General features: G+C 37.1%; 1 protein-coding gene across 1 annotated transcript in view; it reads right to left on the bottom strand.

Annotated features, from left to right (window-relative positions):
- The window catches only part of LOC112051349 (uncharacterized), a 272,815-nt gene that overhangs the window by 32,927 nt on the left and 213,464 nt on the right, over window positions 1-26,424 (bottom strand). Inside the window, exons 8-10 of the mRNA XM_052885699.1 lie at window positions 24,067-24,262; window positions 10,316-10,421; window positions 9,451-9,673 (exon numbers count right to left, since the gene is read on the bottom strand). Of these exons, the coding sequence (XP_052741659.1) occupies window positions 9,451-9,673; window positions 10,316-10,421; window positions 24,067-24,262 (525 nt within the window). The remainder of the gene's footprint in view (window positions 1-9,450; window positions 9,674-10,315; window positions 10,422-24,066; window positions 24,263-26,424) is intronic.

The raw sequence follows: 26,424 nt of genomic DNA, 5'->3' as shown, positions 1-26,424 counted from the left end.
CGGGTATACGTGGGTATTACCGTGACGTCACTTATACAATATTTATGACAACTGATATTCTCGCTTGCCGTGATGTTTGTGCCTTCTTTTATCTCCCTTTATTTGGCTCTGCGGTTTCTCACGAATTACCTGTTTTGGTATGACATGACTTATCCTTTTTAGGGTTTGGTTAGAAATCCTTTATTATTTCGTCGTGTATGTCCGTGAAGCTCAGAGGCTATTAAAAACCGTCTTTTAAAAAACGAACATGGACATGGCATTCACTAATCGGAAAAAAAGTAATTGATTTTTTTCGAGATTTTACTTCATGACTTTTTTGACCTACTTAATACACATACGTTTATGCTAAATCACAGCTTTCTCGAACTATTAGTTTCTGAGCTACATCACGGGCGGAAGGCGGACATAGCCAAACTCTAAGCCCTCATTCGCACGAGAGCTTTTTTAACTGATGTAAAAAACCGTTCAAATACAACAAATGCATTCCCCAGTTCACATGACAGCGTTTTTAAAACACGACGCAGTGTTGTATTTTCAATTTTGGGCTTTGGAAATAGACCTTCATTTAACTTCATACTTTGATCGTTGATTGAGGACTAAGGGGTCCCTAAGCCCTCATTCGGACGAGAGTTTCTTTAACGGTCGTTAAAAAAAACTCTCGTGCGAATGAGGACTAAAAAGATAAGAATTTAGGTATAGTACGAACCGCTGTACTATACCTGCTTATATTCATTGAAAACAGCATTACCTTTTATTGAAGTCGATCCAAATATGTATTCACGTCAAAATATTGAGTATGTAATATTTTCAAGTTAAAGTTAAAGTTGCTTTCAAGTTCCATACGAGTGGTGAAAGTTATTACTTCGCCGATATTGCATTCATATTGCGAGGGTAGATAAACAAAAACTACATCGTATGTATGTATCTATTTCTAGGTTCTTCGGAAAGTTATCACGAATCATTTACTTATAAGACTATTATATTAAGTGTAGTTATTGATAAATTTTTACTTTAATATATTTTTTTAATTGGTATTCTACAGGGGTCAATTATGTGCCCCTTTTTATTTTTAGTAAAATAAAAAACCGGTCACCCGCCATATTGGACGCAATGTTATTGGACAAGAGTCACGTGATCAATATTTCACAGTCGTATTTATTTAAACAGTAATTAATTAAATCCGAAACCTGATTCAAATATTATCACAATAATTAACGTAGATTTTGCTAACTGTTAAAATAACTCACTCGGCGACATATGTATAAATGAGGCAGCATATAGTTGCCTACTTAACCCTCACACGCTATTAGATTTGAACGTACCGAGTGCTTTCTCTACAAGTTATCGAGTCCCATTTGAAGAAATCGGCCGCCGCAAAATGGATGACAGCCACTTATGATACGCCGCTGAGAGCTTCGAGTGCTATTACCACGAGGGCCCTTCCTCTGCCATATTGTCATATCTCTGTGTGGATTGTCACCGCTTTGAGTGCTGTAAGTTTTATCTCGATGTGAAATTCATTTTGCCATGATAAATTACTCTTTCAAGTATCACCGGACTTTCAAAGAAGGGTACGTAAAACTACGTGTATTTCAAAAGTTTGTATGTTTCTTCAATAAATAAATAAAAATACATAAACAATGCACTATCTTTATTTTATTTTTCTTTTTTTTTATTCTTTACAAGTGTTGAAAAATTTTTACTTTAAATTTCATTTTAATTGGTATTCTCTGTCATATTGTCATATCTCTGTGTGGATTGCCACCGCTTTGAGTGCTGTAAGTTTTTCTCGATGTGAAATTCATTTTGCCATGATAAATTATTCTTTCAAGTTTCACCGGACTTTCAAAGAAAGGTAGGAAAAACTACATGTATTTCAAAAGTTTGTATGTTTCTTCAATAAATAAATAAAAATACATAAACAATGCATTATCTTTATTTTATTTTTCTTTTTTCTTATTCTTTACAAGTATTGATAAATTTTTACTTTAAATTTTATTTTAATTGGTGTTCTCTGTCATATTGTCATATCTCTGTGTAGATTGCCACCGCTTTGAGTGCTGTAAGTTTTTCTCGATGTGAAATTCATTTTGCCATGATAAAACTTTCTCTTTCAAGTTTCACCGGCCTTTCAAAGGGTAGGAAAAACTACATGTATTTCAAAAGGTTGTATGTTTCTTCAATAAATAAATAAAAATACATAAACAATGCACTAACTTTATTTTATTGTTCTTTCTTTTTATTCTTTACAAGTATTAATAAATTTTTACTTTAAATTTTATTTTAATTGGTGTTCTACAGGGGTCAATTATGTGCCCCATTTTATTTAAATAAAAAGGGGCACATAAGTTTGGAAAGTAAAACGACTACCATGTCCTCAGGGGCTCAAATTAGCATCCTGTCACTTTTTACAGATTTTTCGTTAGTTAGCCCTTAACTACAATCTCACCTGATGGTAAGTGATGATGCAATCTAAGATAGAAGCGGGATAACTTGGTATGAGAAGGATGAAAATCCACACCCCTTTCGCTTTCTACGCGCGTACCGGAGCTCAAAAGTGAGAGGTCAGTGTTATGGGTACTAAGATGGCGAATTGTATCATGTTCCTTCGTTATCAACCCATATTCGGCTCACTGCTGAGCTCGAGTCTCCTCTCAGAATGAAAGGGGTTTGACCAATAGCCCACCACGCCGGCCCAATTTTTTTTCAAATCGGTTCTTGTAGTTTCGTAGCCTATTCAATCAAAAAATTAAATCTTTCCTCTTTATAATATTAGTATAGATTATCCATGAGTCACAGCAAAAGTATTGTATCAAAATAAATGTCCCAGGTTTAATTTTATAAGGACATAAGTCGTGAAGTGCGTCAAATATTTCTTCTTCCACGAAAAAGGTCATGGCAGCTAACTGAACTGAATTTAAATGTTAACCTTTCGGTTAACTAATTAATGAAGTACGTAACAAAAACAATAAAAAATTAAAGCAGCGAAAGAACTGTAATAAAATGAATATTACAGAGTGAGTAAATATGGAAATTATATAACCACAGCTTTCATTCCACAAGAATATTCGTATTCAGCTCGTTAGGTCGCCCCATTCACTCATTCAATGAGATTGCGAACGAATGAATCAAAAGAATAATTTTTAAAATAACAGTCGAAAATTACTGGACTTGTAATACGCCCGTTCAACTTTTTAAAGGTGAATGCCCACTGGCCAATACAACGTGGTACCTAGGTATACCCCGTATAGAAGTGTATGGAGATGATAATATGATATATAAATAGGGATCTGATTAAATAATTGGTTTAATAAAAGTATCTTTCTTGAAGAAAAAAACCATTATTTTTAATCACCCTTTCAGCTCAATAAGTTCGCTGTACTATAGCGGCGAAGTAACATTTTGAAGCTGTATTATATTTTTCTGTTACCAACAAGCTTTACCAAATAAAAAAATAACAAACAAACCAATCGTAAGTCTTCAAAAAATGTCGTAATGCTCAGGCTGTATGGTCAACGATTTTTGCTTATCCTCATCATTATCGTCATCATCATCATCATCATTAAAGACGAAGAAAAAGCAACTTAAATCTAAAATCTATGGAACAATGAGGTAGTTATGCAAAAGTCTGATGATTATGTAAATAAATCATTCGTATAAATCTATATTATTTAATATTATAAAACTAAAGAATTTGTTTGTTTGTTTGATTGAAAGCGCAAATATCAGGAACTACTGGTCCGATTTGAAAAATTATTTCTGTGTTAGATAGCTCATTTATCGAGGAAGGCTATAGGCTATGTATTGTCCCTGTATTCCTACGGGAACGGGAACCACGCGGGTAAAACCGCGCGGCGTCAGCTAGTCCTAAAATAAAACCCCTTAGGAGTGTCAAAATATGTGTTTTTTGCTAAATAAACGGTTATATCTTTTGTAACATAAGCTTAGAAGTTTGATTGTTTCAAAACTTCATGGAATGGTAGACCTGAGTTATATTTATATTTCAACTTGATACCTCTATGCATTTCCGAAATAATGGGTAGTGACATAAACAAACAGATAGAGAATACAGGAGTACACAGAGGACAATAAAGTTATTTACGGGTTCCGTTTTTTCCTTTTGCGGAACCCTAAAAAGCCACCTCGTTAGTCCATCCCATTCAGCCATTCACTGGATCGCTCGCGAATGAGACTTCAGAGAATTTTTCCCGTTCGACCTTGTACTTCAATTTGCTCCCTGCGCTTTGGCTTTATGCGGATTATTAAATAACTTGCGGAATAGTTGTATTTGAATGCAGTTACCATTTAAATTGATCCGATGTAAAGGAGTACAGTTATATAGGTACTCATGGTAAGCAGCTATTCGCTATGCTATTTGTGGGTCAATTTTTAACTTACTAAACTTATTCACGTAAGTATATCTATACTTATAATAAATCTGTAGAGAGGTCAATTCTGTACATGAAATATATTTCCAAAATAACTATTAGGGGGTGATTAGTGGTCGATACTGATGCCAAAAATGCAATCAGTAAAATTTTTGTCTGTCTGTCTGTATGTTCTTTATAGAAACAAAAACTACTCGACGAATTTTAACGAAACTTAGTACAATTATTCTTCATACTCCTGGGCAGGTTTAAGTATACTTTTCATTACGCTACCATCAATAAAAGCAGAGCAGTAAAGGTAAATGTTGAGAAAACGGGAGAAGTTACTCCATTTTTTAAGCTTCCGTCGCCGTCGCATGGTCCCTACCATAGGGCTAGTAGGATAGAATAGGGTAGGGGTAGGTTAGGGGTAAGGTAGGGATAGGATAGGGTAGAGGTAGGCGTAGTGTAGGGTTTCACGCAGACGAAGTCGCGGGCGTCCGCTAGTTCTAAAATAAAAGTGCCCCGCATGTTAGGTCTGTGTATTTGCGATAAACTCAAAACTCAAAATTTTTAGATTTTTCTTCTTCTTGGAAATGTCAATTCTTTGCTACAAAATTCTGCCCAATTGTATCGAAAAAATAATGATGTGATTCAGCTTTAGATAAGTATAATTTATCTCTTCGTTAATGATCGGATCTCTTTTCAGATTTAGGTACATTATCAAATGGCTGAGTCTCAATTTTTTTGGTTATAAAATACGCAATTTTGGCTAGCAGTAGAAAAAAAGACGCATTCCAGATACTTTTATCGCCATAAAAATATCTGAAAGGCTAAGATATCGTTTATAATTTTCCTTCCTATACCTACGTAGTTCGCAATAGTTAATTGAATCATTATAACGATTATTATACGCAGGTTCCACTAGATTAATACCAGCTGCTAAAAAGCACAAAGTTTAACGTGTTCAAGTTGCTCGAGCAAGTGAATCGTTGTCCAATAATAGGGAAAGTTGTAGATTGAGTTTGCAGTTCTTTGTATGGGCAGTGGGCGCGGATGCTTCCGTGTCATTGAAAACTAAAGGTCTGATTAAGTTGGAGTAGAGCAGTCACTGCGGTCCTATAGAGAGGCGTTCTATGAGTAACTTTAATTTAAGTTCTTATCATCTGATTATCATGGAGTCGTGATAGTCAAGTGGATAAAACCTCTGCCTTCGATTCCGGAGGGCGAAGGTTCGAATCCGGTCCGGGACATGCACCTCCAACTTTTCAGTTGTGTGCATTTTAAGAAATTAAATATCCCGTGTCTCAAACGGTGAAGGAAAACATCGTGAGGAAATCTGCATACCAGAGAATTTTCTTATTTCTCTGCGTGTGTGTGAAGTCTGCCAATCCGCATTGGGCCAGCGTGGTGGACTATTGGCCTAACCCCTCTCATTCTGAGAGGAGACTCGAGCTCAGCCGAATCTTTGGGTAGGGTTTATAATGATGATGATGAATGATCATCATATAGTCAAGGATCCGAGGAGCAATTTTACAATTGATTACTATCAAGTTAATTTTCCGTGTGTAGCTTCATCTTTATGAGACGCTCAACTTTAATATTTATGAAAATTCTTGATTCTGGTAGCTAACAGGGTTACTAGGTAATAAAAATTTCTGTGCGTAAGAGCGAGATAATGTATCACGCAATTTGTAGGACAATTTGGTTGTTAAGTTGTATCTAAGTATACTAATATTATAAAGATGAAGAGTTTGTTTGAATGCGCTAATCTCAGGAACTACTGTTCCGATTTAAAAAATCTTTCAGTTTTAGATAGCCCATTTATCGAGGAAGACTATAAGTTATATATTATTCCCGTATTCCTACGGGAACGGGATCACGCGGGTGAAACCGCTCGGCGTCAGCTAGTAACTAATAATTAAGCAACAGTAAGAAAACAGCTGATTAGTAAGAATTTTTGAACAAGTCCTTGTATCAAAAATGAGGTCATCAGAAATTGTGTAACTGAATAATAAACCGACTGAGTAAATTATAGTTTAGATAATTTTACCCCTTCTATTTTTATTTTAGGGTCAAGAAGTACCCTATGTTTTGCCCCAAGGACCCATTTACCTTTATATCACATTATTCTTGATCGGTTTAGTCGATTAGCCGTGAAAAGGTAACAGAGATACAGAAAGTTTTATATTTTATTATCCTCTAGTAATTAAATTTTGAAAGTAAAGAGACTATGCCAAAAAATATTTTTACAAAAAAAAGTTGCATCCAAGTTTAAAAGGAAATCGTTCATTTTGAGATACAAAATAACAAAACACATCTAAGCTATACAAGTCTAAACATGCCTTATGTTTTTCTAAAAACCTATCAATTAGCTAATGTGGCTAATTCAAAAAGCTCTACAATTTAAAACATATTCCGCATTTCCCCCCCGCACAATTACGAACTTTATTCCCAAGGCATTAGAGTTATAATCCAGAGGTGACCGCGGCCAATTAGCAGCACTGGAGCTAAAATGAAATTAAGACTTATTCGAATGACTGTTGCGCGAGCACCAGTTAGGGTCTAACCACATACGTTCCAACTGCCAATTAGAACGGAAAGTTAATGCCTTGAACTGCACTATTTTTAAAATTTGCTGGAAACATCGACCCTGGGTTGGAAGAAATACTAAGCTACAATTAAGAACCTACACCGGCGACGAGACATCGGTCGAGAATCTCGTTGTCTACTATAATTATTTGCAAAATAGCATTTTAGAGATTTATCTATAGGACTAACTAAGTTTTCAAGTAAGATTTGATTGATTGTTAATTTTTTACAAATAGAATAGTCTTCGGCACTACAGATCTTATTTTAAAAATTCTTCCATCTGCGAGTAACATATATTTTATTCCTGTACGAGCTGACGCCGCGCGGTTTCTCCCGCGAAGTTCCAGTTTCAGTAGGAATATAGGGGATAATATCTAATAAATTACTTCCTCGATAAATGGGCTATCTAAAATTGAAAGAATTTTTCAAATCGGACTAGCAGTTCCTGAGATTAGCGCGTTAAAGCAAACAAAAATAAACACATTCCTACGCGGGCAAAACTGTGGATCATCTGTTAATAAATTAATATAAATTAATGAGTCAAATAAATTAATATTAATAAAATGCTCTAATAATTATATAGGTCGATGGCCTTAGCTTGTTTAGTTTACTATCGGAAAATCCAGGGTTTTAATTAAAATAGATTTGGGTTACAATATAATTTAACAAACAATTAAACATTTTAAAAGAATGATGATTGATCTTTTCATATCTTCTTTCAGGCACTACCGGTCCAATTTGAAAAATTTTTTCAGTGTTAAATAGCCCATTTATCGAGCAAGGATTAAGGATTTGTATATCAATTCATTGATTCCGAAGGCATCGAAGGGAAAAAATCATAGACACTCTTTTCTTGGAAATAAATATACATACTCAGAGTCGTTATAGTGTGGGACAGGACTCACAAAGTTACCAAGTTAGCTGCATCACGTCAAGCGAATTGAAACTCTATTATTAGTGTGCAGAGTTTGTAGTTGTTTGTGTGAAACTGGACACGAGTTCCATACTTGTTTGTTACGAATGGAAGTCCCGCTGGAAACTTTCCTGTTGCTTTACTATGAGATCTGCAGTCTCGGACGTACTCGTTATCGAGTTTAGCAACATTACAACACTAAGAACTACACAGTATATTAAATTTAAATTTATGCAGTTTTTTTTCTTTAAAAAAGAATAAAAAACTTGAGAGGTGTCAAGGAACACCCGCATGATACGCAGTTCGCTGTAGGTATCATCACTTTCGCTTTCGCTATCGCTATCGTTATAGCTATATCGTTATCACTATCGCTATCGATATCGCATCCCATCACATCCTATCAAATCTTCGAACATTCATCAAAAGGAACTTCGTTCCAAGGGTCGGGGGGGCCTTTTGGGGTCGGGGGATATTTTGGGTTTGGGGGATCTTTTGGGGTTAGGGGTTCTTTTAGGGTTAGGGGTCTTTTAGGTTGGGGAACCTTTTTAGGACTCTGGAGCTCACCCGCTGTCTTCAGGTCACGGCTTACAACTATAGCAAAAACATCACCCTCCTTCTTACGCAGTCGGGTAAAAAGTGTCGTTACAACTTTTTGGTCTAATTTATTTCGTCTAGTTATCGCAACGCGCGATAAGGAACTTCGCTCCAAAAAATAAAATAAAACATTAAAAAAAAAATAATAAAAGATGTCTATACGTTGGTTGAGCTGGAATCGAACTCTGGTTTAATAAGTTTTGCGCTTTAGTTTCACACCACTTGTCCAGTTGAATCGATATGATAACGTCGAAATGTGTTAACGACAAGTGGCGTAGCCTGAAAATGTCCTTAGTTTTCGATGTACCCTAAAGTTTGTAGCACAATGTTAAAGTACACCGTTTCATTATTTTTTTTTCGAACTTTCGCCATTTTGTATGAACATGAGATTTACTTCATCTCATTCGTCGCGAAAGTAGTAATTTGTATTGAAATTTCAGATCTACCTAAATATTTAAACCGATCTGAGATATCGTGAGTAGAAGTTAAAATTATATTAATTTTGAAAATATAGGAATTTAGGTATTTTCGTCGTTTAATTTCATTATTTAAATTTCCAGCAGTCGAATCCAAACAATATGTATATCAATATCATATATATGTTACAACAATCATTTTGGTTTTTTTAATTTCACATTGTGCTTAAAGAGTTAGGGGTTAAGTTTAAATTTTGGTTGTTAGCCGCTCACATGCACGGTTAGGTTTATTTTCGTTACGGAATTGATGATTCGGTCGCTGCGCTCAAAGCTATGCAATAGCCAAATTAAATCTTTATTCGTGGTTGTTAGATTAATGCTTTTTTTTTAAATATATGTTGCGTGAGGCACTTACTGTCGGTGAGCGTGAGGTCGGCGCGGTAGCCGGCGTAGTGTCGCGAGTGGTCGGCGCGGAAGCGCAGGCGCAGCGCAGGCCCGCGCGACTGGTAGCGCAACAGCTTCAGCTTGCCGCTCCAGTGGTGCACAGAGCGCTGCGTGAGGCACTTACTGTCGGTGAGCGTGAGGTCGGCGCGGTAGCCGGCGTAGTGTCGCGAGTGGTCGGCGCGGAAGCGCAGGCGCAGCGCAGGCCCGCGCGACTGGTAGCGCAACAGCTTCAGCTTGCCGCTCCAGTCGCCGCACAGGCGTCGCGCGCGCGTCGCCGGCGTGTCGCGCGCCCAGCCCGCGCCCACCGCGTCCGACTCGCTCAGCAACGTCTCTAGCTCCTCCCACACCTGATACAAACATATTTACTGCTCAGTAGTTACTGCTCAGTAGACCTAAGATGCACACCACTGCATATCTCGATACGAGGAGAAAAAAAATGTCGGCCAGTAGTTGCAGAATCAATAATATCGCTCTGTCATGCGTTGGAGCGAAAGAAAGAGCGATATTTAAACTTCACCGCAATGGGTCGAAAATATCGTTTTCTCTTCATGAAACACGTCATTGACGCATGCCAGGTGGAAAGCAGTGATGAGGTCTAGGTTGTATCACGCTTGCCTAAAGGTTCATCATAAGTTTTAGGAAACAGAGATGCTGGAAAGGACATTCAACATCTTCGCTATTAGAAATGTCAATGCGAAACGTTTCGTGCGCGTCGATTGGACATCAACAACTAACGGATGCCACACTTCATGGCGCGCTATTCTGTGGTAGAATGGGGATGGAGGGACTAAATTGTTGCTACAAACCACTAACTACTAATCTAAAAAGTTCTTACTCACGTAAGTTTAAATTAATTTTTTCGCTTCAATATTTATGTTTAGTTACTATGTCATCTATGAATTCCTTCTTAACCTTCCATTACACTGTCCGATGTTTTTAAATACGTCGCAAGCGATTATGTAACAAGTAATCATCAACATCATAGTCACCTCATTGTCTGCGTGGTAGACGTGGTGGTCGTGGCCCCACTCCTCGCCGTGCTCCGTCACGTTGTCCAGCCCCGACTCCAGGACCTCCAGGTAATCGTAGCTGCAACTGTGGATAAACAATTTTTATGAACATTGGTAGCTGCAACTGTGGATAAACAATTTTTATGAACATTGGTAGCTGCAACTGTGGATAAACAATTTTTTTCACGAAAATTGGTAGCAGAAATTGTGAATGAACAATTGTTTCACGAAAATTGGTAGCTGCAACTGTGGATGAACAATTATTTCACAAAAATTGGTACTCGTACCAGACCTTGAAAATGAACAATTGTTTCACGAAAATTAGTAACAAAAACTGTGGATGAATAATAATGGATTCATGTACATTGGTAGTAGAAACTGTGGATAAAACAATGGTTCTATGATAATTGGAAGAGTCATAAAAGCTACCTGAGTTTGTTTTAGGCTCTTAGGAGCGTTCGGAAACCGTACGTCGCAAAATTTATATGTGTATATGTTTGTTACACTGTCACACCTCAACTACTGAACTAATTCAGCTGAATTAAAAATAATTAACAAATAAGTTATCGTTATGTTTTAATATAAATCCATGATTCCCGTGGGAAATTGCAATTAAACTCTATTTACACATCATAATTTCCGAGGACAAAAACAAATTTTCTAACGTCAATATTTTTCATATTTTAAACAAATTCAATTGTGTTGTGTTTATTTAGTGTTAGCATTAGTTAGAATTACAGTGTTTGCTAAATTAATAGACCTGCACCGGGCTGTATGACAAACAGAGTGACGTCACAGTCCGGTCAATATGGCCTTAATATTGGGCACAGGTAAGGTCTTTGTACACTGCATACGATACATTTTTTTTTAATTTTTTTTTATTGATAACACTTAACAATTATTCAACAAATCTATACTCTCGCCAAACTGTACAGGCAGTTTGTTGGCGAGTTGACGCTCATTATTCCAATGATTATGTAAAAGTAATTGCTAAATCTAATTTTAATAAGATACTTAAAACTAAGGTAACCTAAGAATTTAATATTATAAAATGAAATAATAAAAAAAATACAAAAGGTGCAAATCAATTTCTATAAAGTAAATCCGTCAGTCAGTGATGAGGTCCCCAAGGAAAACTTACTTTAATTTCTTCTTGAGGACTCCTTCACTGATCTCCCTTTCTTTTTTGAGCCACTCAATTTTATTAGGTATATATTTCGGGCACCATGTAGCCGGTAGTTCTTTCACCATAGTAGTTATTGGCTTTTGGCATGATATATTTTTTTTCCTGTTATTTCTTTTTTCATGATACAAATAGAAATCTGTAGCTCTATTCTGTAGAGTTATTCTTTGTGTCTATATAATCCTAGAGTCCTTATCAAAAAAGAAGTCCCGCGGCTAAAACTGGAACTAAAATTGAGCCTTACACAAATGACAATAAAACCAACCAAACCAAATGACATTCTTTCATGAAAAGGACTTTACAATGTGAGATTCGATCTCTTGTCTAATTCTCTGGGCTTATTGAGATTTTCATAATTGATTCAGGTCTGGCTGGTGGAAGGCTTCGGCCCTCGCTAGTTACCAACCTAATGGCAAAGATGTATCACCAAGCGATTTAGCATTCCAGTTTGATGTGTAGAAAATGAAAGGGGTGTGGATTTTCATCCTCCTCCTAACAAGTTAGAACGCTTCCATCTTAGATTGCATCATCACTTATCATCAGATGAAATAGTAATCAAGGACTAACATGTAAAGAATAAAAAAAAATTAACTCTGATAGTCAGCTGTGACCGTTGTTGAAATCTACGGCGGAGTGACGTAAGAAATCGGTAAAAATTGTCGTGTATAATATATCCATAATTGTAGGAAGGGTTATGTTTGATCCCATTTTTCTATTTCGAATTCGAGAGTATCTATTAATTCAATCGTTTTTTTGATGTGAACACGTCGTATAATTCGATGAAGCCAGATACAAACTCGAAAAAAGATGACGTCATGCGTCGTTCCCTCGCTCTAGGGTTGCCACCATTTTTACATAAAATAAAGTATAAATCTAGCTCTAGGGTTGCCAACTTTTTTATAAGAAGTATATTCTGGTCTATGAAGATTATTAAACAAACATTTTTTTGTGAAAATTGGAACCATTCCATCAGTATTTTCTTATGACGTTGTCACGTTCAACTATCGTCAGTAAACCGACTTTACAGACAACCGATTTTTTAATTCGGCGCAGATGCAGTGCGAAAAGGGCCTTAAGGTAAGACGAGGGGGATATAGCTCCACAACTCACGTACACCTGTGTATGAACTGGGGTTACCATCATTTATTATGCTTCTGGACAATTCTGCAAGATTTTATTTGACCTGTCCTGTTAGTATGTGCGGGTCAAATCTTGCACGTTTTAGAACCGCTTTCTGACGCATGGTGACAATAAACAATATGGTACCTACTTAGTAGTACCTAAGTAAGCACTAAGTACGGACCAGGTTGAGCTTCGCTTTGACTTATATGCACTTCTTCCCTACCCCTACCCTACCCTACACTACCCGTAACATAGCCCTATTCTACCCGTACCTTATCCTAAAATAGTCACAAATAATCTGCATACCAATTTTTATCTTTATGCCTTGAAAATTGCGGAATGCTCCATAAGGGAAGTGGGGGGTTAGAAACAGACAAAATGTAGCCTATATCACTCTCCATCCTTTCATACTAACTATACATACTACATACATACATCCTTCCAGACTTACACACTTTAACATTTAACCAGCAAGCATGCTTTTGACTGGAACTTTTTGAAAACTTTTGTTGCTTGAAGGCAGAAATTCAAGTGATCCTAGGAGTCTGTACACGACATCGTACCGGAACGCTAAATCGCTTGGCGGTACGTCTTTGTCGGTAGGGTGGTAACTAGCCACGGCCGAAGCCTCCCACCAAAACCTCAATCTGCCCAGCCGGACCCAGGACCTCCGTCTTGTAAGTCCACAGCGCATACCACTGCACCACGGAGGCCGTCAAATTAATACTATATTTAGGTATATCCATCTCGTTACCCAATATTTGGTCACCGTACTCTATGTTAATGTATGGAAACCTTAATTTAGACCGGCTTGCAATATTGATTCCTTGTTGAGTCGCTTTGTGGAAATCAATTTGACGTGTACGCTAACATGAATAGAATCTCAGGTCTGCCTAATTGACTCCACTGTGAACTGAACTTAATGATGTCTACACAATACACTACCTAATGCTCACATGTTATATACATGTGTGTATTGTGTATTCCCTAGATGCCTTTTCGTCTGTAATTAACACATGTCTATAGACAGACAGTCTGCTACGATATTTACTTATGGATATATATGTATATATGAAACAAAGTTGAAATTGTTTCAACATTTGTAAAGGAGATGGTCCAAAATTGTATGGAGCCCAGGTCCAGTCATTGTACCTAGCGGAAATAAAAGAAAACAATTTTTCTTAACTATTTTTGATTATATAAATTCATTATCTCCCAAGAAATGTAACACTATTAAGGGTAATAATGGCGGATTGATGACGTTTTCAATGCAGTAATCGATTTGACGTTTGCTGTCAATTGTCATGTAATAGTTGCTTTAAGGGCACCATCTTGATATAACTCGAAAGCTTGGTTTTTAATTTTATTTATTTCTTTTTATTTAGTTACATTTATTCACTTTAATAAATTTTAATAAGATCCTTGTATTTTTAAAATTTTAATGATACGGGGTACAGGAGTGGACCTGAAATGGACCATCTCCTTTAGAACAGTAGAACAACATTACGAGTATAGGCTGGTTTTACAGTCAGGTCAGCGTCTTGTCAGCGTGACTCTAAAACCAGCCTAAATCTTTCTTTTCTGCCGGTTAGCACAGAACCGCTATGCATTTCTTTGTACTGACTTTCTATTTATCATTTCTCAGTTTCCTTTGTTTCGGCATGATCTCTTTCCTCTCTCCTGATCATTATCTAAGCATAAATGGGTATTTCCTCCATCATTCCTTGTCTGCTGGCATGCGTGCAATAAGGTCTGAATGACATTATCTCTGCAATATTATAAGGGCTACTTTTTATCTCGTGTCAAATTTTATCCCCCATGGGCTACGCAGATGACTACGCATGACACACAAAATGAAAAATAAAACTGTTGGCCTATTCACTTAATTTCACTAACCAACTAGCTATTGTTAGTGACTCTTAAGTCAAGTGATTTCGTACTCGGAGGCACAATTATCCGCCCACTTTAATATACTCGCGTCATATTAAAGTGGCGGATAATTGCTAATTGATTGCAATATATATTGCTAATTGATCAAAAATTATTAAACAGTATGTTTGTCATTGTGATTTTTGTTAACAACAGGCCTTACAGAATACGAATGATACGGTTATTACTGGTTTGATGTTAATTATGTTAGGTGGTTGTATACCAAAGTTCGTAAATAGGGCAGCTAGTCTTCACACAACTTGAGAGAACACTCTTAACAATAAGTTCGGTTTGGGGGTAGCCTCTTGCATTGTATAACATGTAAAGATATTGAGGTCGTCAGTCTTGGATTATTATCTCGTACGGAAAACTAGTTTTATCTCTTTCGTATGTACTAGGATCATTCTTTGTTTCATCCATCACGTACAATCTAAAGTCTTCGAGAGTTATCTCCTTATAAATAACTATTCGTGATAGAAATCTGGAACCGTTTGGGTGACGAGGAGCTGAATAAAAAAAGTTTCGGAAACATGTTTTAAAGATTAGGTCCCTTTTTTTTTTCGAGGATAGATTTGTAATCATAATAGTCTGGGAGACGATAACTAAAATCCTAAAATTTTTTAGTTCGTTTTTTTATTCTTTACAAGTTAGCCCTTGACTACAATCTCACCTGATGGTAAATGATGATGCAGTCTAAAATGGAATCGGTCCGATTTGTTAGGAAGAGGATTAAAATCCACACTCCTTTCGGTTTCTACACGGCATTGTGCCGGAATGCTAAATCGCTTGGTAATAATTAGCCATGGCCGAAACCTTCCACCAGTCAGACCTGGACCAATTAAGAAAACCTATCGGCCCAACCGGGATTCGAACCCAGACCTTCGTCTTGTAAATCCACCGCGCATACCACTGCGCCACGGAGGTTGTCAGCTGCGTGATATAAAGCTTCAAATCCCCCTGATGGAAGCTTCCCTCCCTGTATGTAACTGCCCACTGCTGGTGAGCCATTCAAAGAGGTAATTAATGAAGGATTCACTCAGTTAAATAAACAAATTACATGTATAGTTCATACGTCATAATTTTACACTTTATTGAACGTTGATCACATACGTGACGTAACGCATTTATAAGCACATACTGAAATTCAGCGCTGCAGCTAGTTGCAGCCACGAGTATAGTTTAGAAGGAGACTTTTATTTAGTCAGTATTTATTTAAATTTTCTCAATAGTCTTTGATAGTTTGCTTGCACCAGTGGCGTAGCGTGCCTAGGAGGGGCCCTGTTTCAAACTTAGTTGAGGGGCCCAAATGAAGGGTAAAGATTTCTCACAAATGATAAAAAATGCTCGCTTAAAATCAATATGACAGCGACTTAACCTATGTAGAATGTTACTAACTTTTGGGCACACTTTTAACTAGGGAAAAAAAGAGATTGTGGATTACTTATAGTTTGCTTTCACACGTAAGGGGCCCCTATAGTCAGAGGGCCCCTTACGTATCATTTATACGGCTGATACAGCGATAGCTACGCCCTGACTTTGCACTTTTAAGTTTACCTGACCAAATAAAACGATTTTTCTTCTTTCTATCGAATATAATATTTGTTTACTGTCTCTTCGACTATACGATATAATGGCAGCCATTTCTCGTAACCCCCAATGTCTAATGGACGGTGTATCCTGTCTGCGCGAATGTCTTCAGCGTATTTCTGTATAACAATGAGTAAAATGTGATTTTCTCCATCTTCTTTGCGAATAATTGCTTTCCAACGGAAGCGGGCAAGAAATGTTTGATACTGTTTTACACAGTTATTGTTTATATCTTCGGTAAGATATAATTTTCGATTTAATGTATTATAATTTTAAATATGTAAAAAATATCCCAGTGATAGCCCAGTGGATATGACCTCTGCCTCCGATTTTTCAGTTGTGTGCATTTTAAGAAATTAAATATCACGTGTTTCAAACGGTGAAGGAAAACATCGTGAGTAAACCTGCATACCAGAGAATTTTCTTAATTCTCTGCGTGTGTGAAGTCTGCCAATCCGCATTGGGTCAGTGTGGTGGACTATTGGCCTAACCCCTCTCATTCTGAGAGGAGACTCGAGCTTAGTAGTGAGCCGAATATGGGTTGATCATGATGATGATGATGATGTAAACAATATTTATTATTTACTAGAAAAAATAGAAAACTAAACAAATAAATCTATACTAATATTCTAAAGAGGTAAAGTTTATGGTGTTGTAGGTAAAAGTAATCTCTGGATCTACTGAACTTTGATGATTTTCCAGTTGTGGGAATCGAACCTACGGCCGTGGATGTAGAAACCAGGATCACTACCCACTGCGCCACGCGGCCGTTAAATTAAAAGTATATTAAAATGGTCTTCACTCAGCATTTGCTTCGCCTGTGACTTCCGTTTTGTTTACTTATCTAATTAAAAAAATCTACCACACGAAGCAGTAAGGTTTTATGATGGTAGGATTCTAACAGCGGAATTCATAGATATTGTTATTGGGGGTGCTCCTGCAACGTCTATGAATTTCACTCTAAAATGCTAGGTAGCAGGGGCCGATCCGGAAATTTTGCAGCCCTTTTACATATACCAAAAATACTTTTTTTTATTATTATATTGTTAGAATAGTATAGTTTTTTGAGCCTAGTTTGTTACGTTAAAATACTAAATTTGTTGAAAGAATTGTTAAGTCAATTTTGCCGTACTTCTTTTGCCGCTCTGGCCAAACGCCTCGCTTGCCCCCTCCCTGGATCAGGCCCTGCTTGGTAGCTCTAATGAGTCGTGACCCTAATTCAGTGTTACGTGACATACATTCGCCTGCCAAGCGGCGACATTGCCAAAAACCGTGGCCAAGTCACGGCAGATACCACGGATTTATGGACGAGCGATTTATTTTTATCAACCGTTTCGTAAAATGTTCAGCAAACAATGAAATATATTTGGCGCAAATTTATGACAACATTATGATAGATATATTATTAAAAAAAATAATTTCATTGCGATTAAATTGGTTATTAAAAAAGATAACCACGTTTTATACTTTTTAAAACTTGATTTTTCAGTATTCTGTTCTTGAACTTACTTTCTAAGCCTCAATAGTTCAGTGTTACCACTGAGCTATTGAGGCTGGAGGGGCTGGACTCATCACCGAGAGGTGGAGGTTCGATCCCCGCCCGACTATTGTCGTACCCACAGAGCAGGATAGGCGTTAAGGTCGGTCCCAAGGTGCTGGAATGGCGACCCCGCACCAGATGGACTGACGATATCAAGCAGGTATTCGCTGGATGCAGGTGGCTCAGTATCGTGATGTTTGGAAGTTCCTACAAAAGGCCTATGTCCTGCAGTGGACGTCCCTCTGATTTGTTGATGATGATTGCCCTATATGTTAATCTCATTACAGTCATCCACTTTACGGGAATTCAGTCAAGTTTTGTTTGACTAAGTGGAACAATATAGTTCATTCAAATCACGTTTACTCGAATGGGAACAATGGTCAATTGACAACTGGAACTGATATAATCAACATCGCAATTCACTAACCCGCCGTCTCACTAGTCACTGCAGGCTAATAGTGCTAATCGATTAATCGCATCAGTAAGAACAATCGGGAACATAGAATCGATTCCAGCGAACAATAGACTCCCGCTGCGTCCGCTACTGAGGAGATGAATGAATCGAAACACGACCGGTACAGTTGTCTGTTTGCTGATATATATCTAATGTACGGGATTATCTAGATACGTCATTTTTATCAGCCTTTTTTTAAAGGCCTACTACCAACAGGCCTGCCTTTTTTCTTATAGGAGAGAGAATGTACGCTGCTCCATTGATAATGATATTGTTCGACTCTTAATAATCATACTTAGACTAATTACATAACGACTAGTATCGCATCTAAATTCACAAACAAATTGTCTGTAACTTTTGAGGAACAAGCTTAGATTAGGTATGTAAATCTCATGTTAAATTAGAAGTTGTTGACAGTTTTTTACACCATTCAACTAAACAAAAGGTATTTTTACGGAGCTCTGTAACTGACAAACACGATTACGACTATGAAACATAGATTCTAAAGAGACAATTTTTATAATCGCATTAGATCGTTGATCATATACTTTGACAGTAAAGTAACGTTTAGCGAGACAGGTTTATATATTATGTCTGAGTTATAACATTTTGTTATTTAATAAATTAAATGGGCCGGACTCAACAACTAATTGTGCTGGTTCGATCCCCCCCGATGGTCTATTGGTGTACTCCTAATATAGTTTTTTCCGACTACTTGGAGGGGACCGGAAATATTGCTCATATTTAAAAGATATGGCAAATATTCTTTAAAAAAAATATATTATGGACTGACGGATTAAAGCACGGATATAAAAAGCCTTTTTTATTCTCTACAAGTTAGCCCTTGACCACAATCTCACCCGACGGCAAGTGATGCAATCTAAGATGGAAGCGAGCTAACTTATTAGGAGTACGATGAAAATCCACACCCCTTTCAGTTTCTACAAGACATCGTACCGGAACGCTAAAACGTTAAAAGCCGTACGGATTTGCCGGTAGGGCGGTAATTCGCCACGGCCGAATCCTCCCACCAGCAAAGAAAAAACCGTAGCATAATATGTTAAGTGTTTTATGTTCTGTGGATTAAAGTGCCCTCCGAGGGGTAAATATTTTATTTTAGTAGTTTTATTTATTTATTTATTTATTTGTAATGCCAACAATGACAGCAGAAAACATTATATATAAGTAAGTTACAAAATTCTTGAACTACTGCAGCCATCTTTTACAGGCATTCACAGCACTGCGGAGTCCGGTTAAAAACTTAAAGTAAAAGATTAACCTACAATCTAAAATAATTTACCAAAAATTTACAATAATAATAAAAATAAAATAAAATAATTAAAATGTCAAAATCTAGAAAGTTAACAATATTAATTAAAGTGTCAAAATCAAATAGGTATGTCATTAATTATTACATAAGATATAGTTAACATTTAAAATAAATGTCACTTAAATAATACAATTAATTAATAAAAAGTTATTATTATTAACTTTATAGAAGTAGTAATTATGATAAGCCATAAAAATATAGTTTAGCACCTACAGTGCGCCCCAAAGCAATCTATTTCAAATAAAACCCAAGGACTATCTTGACTGACAGATAAATGAGTTCCCCCTTTATCTCCACGAACGTTATACCCCCAGCGAGCTCTTGCCATTCATATCGTTCTAATGATAATACTTGTAGCACAAAAGAAACGTATCTTAATGTATCTTAATACCCCTATCATATTTTCATCCTTTATAAAAAGTAAATGTTTGTTAGCTCATCTTTCTATATGTAAGCCATCATCATCATTATAAACCCATATTTGGCTCACTGTTTAGAACGAGTCTCCTCTCAGAATGATCGGGATTAGGCTCCACGCTGGCTAAATGCGAATTGGCAGATTTCTCAAACGTCGATGATTAAGAAAATTCTATCATGACAAAGCCACCATAATTCAACCTTGATAGTTGGACAAACGTTTTTATACAATAATATTTATACAATAATAAAAGAATTCTTCAATTCGAGTGAGTACTTCCAACTAATAGTGATTTTTGTCTGTCTGTCTGTTTGACCGGGTCAATCTTTGGAACGGCTAAAGGGATTTTAACGGGACTTTCACTGGAAGAAAGATGAGTTTTTGAGGAACACAAAGGCCACTTTTTATCCCGGAAAAAATCCATGGTTCCCGCGGGTTTTGTGATAAACTGATTTTCACGCGTACGAAGTCGCGAGCGTCCGCTAGTTTATATGTATTATATAAAGTATTCATTTCATTAGTAGGTACTGTAGTTATGATATGAATATGGGTGAAAACCGAGCGATATTAATCGTTATATGGGGCTTAAAGTTCGTGACCGAATATTGTATATTTTAATTGTAATTTCTAATTTAAATTCAAATAACTATCGCCGTAATTTTCCAGCCTAATAGGCGTGATTTAGGCATTAACTATATTACTGACTCGTTAGTGAAGTGAATACCTACATCGCTTCGGATCATAAATTCCCGGGTTCGATGATAATGATGGAATGTTGTCTTTTTTGCTTCTTTTGTAAACAGTGGCGTATCTAGGATTATTTTCTAGGGCCTGGCCTCCGATATCTAGTTTATTATTAGTATTTTATAAAATATATTATTAGTATTTTATAGAAGCGGGCTAACTTGTTAGGAGGAGGATGAAAATCCACACCCCTTTCGGTTTCTACACGGCATCGTACCGGAACGCTAAATTATCATTATTAAAGTATCATAATATAATTCCATATCAGCAGCCCAGAATTCTAGGGTGGGCACAGATCTATTCTAGGGTGGGTCCATATATATTTCTGTTATTCATAAAACATTTGTATTTTAATATTATGTATTTTCAAATGATTTCTATATTCTAGTCAGCTCAATTATGACTACTAGTAATTTCAATTGAGTATCATATTTTTCCTCCTAAAAGCGGGTACATATGCAGGCGATTATTCTCTGTTGAGCTAATCACGAGTTAAGTCGATAGTGGTAAAAAACAGTTATGTAACCAACGTTTTTTGAATAGAGTTATAACTGTAGAGTTTCTTAACGATTCTTCTGCAATGTCTGCATTTTTGAATCGAAAATAGTATCACCACCAATAGAAAGACCATAAAAGTATTTGAAAAAAACAAAATAAGCAACCATTCAAGAAGTTTTATTATTATTCTTTAATTATTTATTATTTGAATCCTGACAACGCTTAAATACATAATCATCATTATCAACCCATATTCGTCTCACTGCTGAGCTCAAATCTTCTCTCAGAATGAGAGGGGTTAAGACAATACTCCACCACGCTAGCCCAATGTGGATTGGCAGACTTTTGACGCAGAGAATTGAGACGCAGAGAATTGAGAAAATTCTGTGGTATGCAGGTTTCCTCACGGTGTTTTTCCATCACCGTTTGAGACACGTGATATTTAATTTCTTAAAATGCACATAACTGAAAATTTGGAGGTGCATGCCCCGGACCAGAACCCTCTACACTCTCCGGAATTGGAGACAGAGGTCATATCCACTGGGCTATCGCCTATCACGGCTCATATGCATAATTAAATACGTTTAGAAAAATTGTTTTATTTTTGAGATTGGTAAAAATAACAAAGTTCAGTAAACGTATTGCGTGTTGTGAAAATATAAAAATCCATTTACATTTAGCAAGTGACCGGCTTATACACTCGTGGTATCAGCTGATACGCATCACAGCTTAAATCATGAATATGTATTGTTGTTTTACATACAATGCGGTTCCAGTTGCTCGCAGACAATAATGAGTTTTATGTAAATGGCCGTAAAGTGTAATATGCTTTGTATATTTCATGTACTACTTGTTTATGCATCGAAACTACTTCATTAGTGAGATCGCTTTAGCTGAAAACGTTCGTATTTAGGGACTTTAATCAGGCGGCGTTTTCTTTTGGATTTCTGCTTTGTTTGAAGCAACCCCTATACAGATCAAAGCATTTAAATAAAACTACATTATTAGTGACGTCGTTTTTTCATTTACTTTTGCCTTTTAATACAAACGAGAAGTGCATTGTCACGTTTTCCTTCTGTTGTCAAATATATTTACTACACATTTGTGACGTCATAATTCTACTGTATCTATTCACTGTATGGAGCTTTTTTGAACGATTTACTACAGCTCTGCAAATATTTGCCTATTCCGTCGAAAGTAATAATCGCAAATACATTTACCCTTACAAAATTGTTCTACTATTAGCTACCACACAATGAACAAAAAATGTTAAATATCCAATTATAATATTAAAGGTGTATTAAAGTGTATTGAAGATGTCAAAGTCAGTCATTATAGTGAGCACTCTTAATTACTGAAATGTATGCTTCTAGGTTTATTCATAACGAAGTCACAAGGGCTTCGACAAAAGTGTGTTACGGCCTCGACTTGGCCAGGGCACTACCGTGGCTCCTGATTTTTTTTTATTTTTTATTCTTTACTAGTTTACTAGATAGCCCTTGACTACAATCTCACAATGGTAAGTGATGATGCAGTCTAAGATGGAAGCGGGCTAAGTTGTTAGGAGGAGGATGAAAATCCACACTCCTTTCGGTTTCTACACGACATCGTACCGGAACGCTAAATCGCTTGGCAGTACGTCTTTGTCGGTAGGGTGGTAACTAGCCACGGCCGAAGCCTCCCACCAGCCAGACCTGGACCAATTAAGAAAATTGATTGATTGATTTCATTATAAACGCAATATCAACTAAACAACAAACCGCCAAACACAAGTAATTCCATGTAGACGAAATAACATTTTTCACACGACGCGTGTCTCCACAGATTAGCATAATATTACGTCGGCGAACAACGTTGGACGGTTATGAAAGATTTAGAACGACCACCCATTTTAATATATTTCCATATTTTGATATTATGTTCAATGCATATCTAAAGATTCTCAAGCTCGAAAATTTTGCTGAGGTTTTCGAAATGGAGTTGATATTAAAACATGGCGGTCTAAAATTAGCCTGCGACGTTCGGAGTACGTGATCTAATCAGGAATGAAGTGAACCACCGAATAACCTAAGGCACCTACGTAGCAGAACGAAGTGTCTTTAAGTCGCGATAGACGTCACAACTATATTTCTTTACGTTTCTTTAAGTTTTTGGTTAGAAATGTGCTTGCAGTGTGCATAGCAGATCATCATCATCATTATCAACCCGTAATCGGCTCATTGCTGAGCAAGAGTCTCCTATCAGTATGAGAGGGGTTAGGCCAATAGTCCACCACGTTGGCGAAATGCGGATTGGCAGCTTTCACACACGATGACGATTAATATTGATGAAAATCCCCCGACTATTGGATATTCAGCTAAAATGATTATTTTGAGGTATATTTTCCATCACAATAGAAAAAGTCTCAATCTTCGGATTCGTTTATTAGATTTTCATCGAAAATACGAGCTAAGGAGCGGTGATAGCCCAGTGGATATGACCTTTCCTCTGATTCCGGAGGGTGTGGCTTCGAATCCGATCCGGGACGTGCACCTCCAACTTTTCAGTAATGTGCATTTTAAGAAATGAAATATCACATGTCTCAAGCGGTGAAGGAAAAACATCGTGAGAAAACCTGCATACCAGAGAATTTTCTTAATTCTCGGCGTGTGGGAAGTCTGCCAATCCGCATTAGGCTAGCGTGGTGGGCTATTGGCTAAAACCACTCTGAAAGGAGACTCTAGCTTCGCAGTGAGCTGAATATGGGTTGATAAAAGTGGCGTGCACTTCATACAGGCAAAAATGCACAGCTTACCCTAAGACCTTATTACCAACCTGTATTGGAGTAGAAAATGTCCATTTTGATCAATTTCTTCATACAATGCCTACCCTAGTTAAAAACCTTGTGCACGCCACTGCTTGATAATGGTTATTAAATATACTTACTGTGGTTCATGTTCAGTCAGCAACTCTTCGAAGTGAAGCCTTATGGTATGAGCTGGAGGAGCTCTGACCTCGGTGACGCAGTTGACATCGTCCGGGTAGGGGCGGGGAAAGCCGGGGCTGGAGATAGTGGCGTGCGGGTGCGAGTGAGACAGCACTATCGACTCGTTGCATTGCACTTTCGATGCTTTGTAGGGATCTGTAACAAAAGAAATAGAGATGTTATAGCTAACTGACAGATGTATTGTGTTTTATTTAGGTATAACTTAGATCTGGTCTGGTCGCTTACTATGGGCCTTATTTGAAGGCTCACTCAGCGGGCGATGGAGCGAGCTACGCTTGGAGTTTCTCTGCGTGATCGAATCAGAAATGAGGAGATCCGCAGACGAACCAAAGTCGCGAAGCTGAAGTGGCAATGGGCAGGCCACATAGTTCGAAGAGCTGATGGATGTTGAGTTGAGTTCCCAAGGTGCTGGAATGGCGACCCCGCACCGGAAAGCTTTTATTGTAATTAGATGAAAATTCATATATTTTTAGCTTCATTATATTAAACGTAACATTTTTTAATACCTAAGCGCGCAAATTACAAAGGTATTTGTAATTTTGTTTGATGCCCACACAAATCTAACGATCAGCAAATCAATGACGTCATTAATTCGTGCCGCAAATCTGACCCTTTAAATCCCTGTAGCTCCAAAAGTAATGATCGCAGATATCCCGTTACTTTTAGATAATTTTTAATATTAGCACACATAATTTATGAACAATTAAAAAAAACCTGTCATCACCCCTAAGGAGATGGCTGTGGCTTTAGAAGGTTTAAGGCCCTAGTAGTGAGTGCCTATCATTGTCTGTACCGTTCCTCTTACTCCTCTCACTGCATCGCCTAACCATTCGCCGCCCGCGAGTATTTCATCGAAAAGCCCGTCTGCGTTGAAGAAGCCGACAGACAGGGAATGCGGTTTTAATCTACCGTTGTGAGCCATTTAAAAAATCTTTATATTCCTCTATCGCGCGGAGCATGATACTGTGCTCGCCTATTGCCCTTAGTTTACTTTATATTTTTTTACATGTCACGTAACGGATACGATGGGCGACCGGTCGCCCATTTAGGAGTCAAATGGCTAAGCATAACTTTTGAACTTTAATGAAAGAACAAAGATTATCTGCGTTTAGAATAAATAAACATAGATAATCTTTGTTCTTTCATTAATGTTCTAAAAGTAATAAAGGCATTAAAAAACATTTACAATGTAGAAACTGAGACTAGTTTTGTTGGTCGTTAATCTAGCCACAGTAGCTACGAGGCAGTCAATTATAGCCACCGATGCCTTCAACTTATTCTGCAGGCATCCGCCCCCCGAGAGCAGTACGCGAGACATTAACAAATGGCGACCTCGAGCGAATAGCGCATAAACACGAAACTTCAGTGATGAAAGACCCCCCAGGGGGTCTGATAACCGTATAGTTTTGTTTATGTTGTAAGCCTTTTTATACACCGAGACGTCAAAGAAATATGTGATAAGTTTATTATTTGAGTATCCAGGGTTGGACAGTATTTTTAACCGACTTTAAAAAAAGAGGGGGTTCTCAACTCGACGCGATTTTTTTTATGTATACCGCATAACTTCGTCATTTCGTAGCCAATTTTAAAAAAATATTTTTTGTTTAAAATAATACACTTTCATATTGGTCCCATTTTATTGTCACGAAATGGCCCGTACTGTGGCGCTTTCTTCAGTGAAGTACGGGCAATTTTGTTATTTTCACTTTAACACAAAACCACTCAACCGACTTCAAAATCACACAGAAAAACTGAAAAGCGAAAAATAACATCGTATGTGCTACCCTCTGATCACTTTGAAGGCGGTGCCAACACAGTGATGCATTAACTAAAGTCGATTAAATCATAAACTTCTAGGATTTAAAGACCGTGGTTCTTTCAGAAACGGCAGAAACACAAGCTGAGGCCGCGCGGTTTTACCTGCGTGGTTCCCGTATTCCAATGTATAGCTTATATATATATATATATATATAGGGAATAATATATAGCCTATAGCATTCCTCGATAAATGGGCTATCTAACACTGAATTTTTTTTTCAAATCGGACCAGTAGTTCCTGAGATTAGCGCGTTCAAATAAATTCTGCAGCTTTATAATATTATATAGCAAAATAAATAAATCATTATATAATCATGATGAACTTCCGCAAAGTAACGCCTGCTTCTATCCAATATTTATAATATTAGTACAGATTAATAACTCTGATGATATTGTATTCAAAGACAAAAGCCATTAGATACTAACTTTTGTCTTTAGTGCGATAAACCTCATATACGTAGTAATGACGCCTCTAGTCG

This window comes from Bicyclus anynana, chromosome 15, assembly GCF_947172395.1.
Source record: "Bicyclus anynana chromosome 15, ilBicAnyn1.1, whole genome shotgun sequence".
NCBI classification, from domain to species: Eukaryota; Metazoa; Arthropoda; class Insecta; order Lepidoptera; family Nymphalidae; genus Bicyclus; species Bicyclus anynana.
This window is presented reverse-complemented; position numbering and strand designations above follow the sequence as displayed.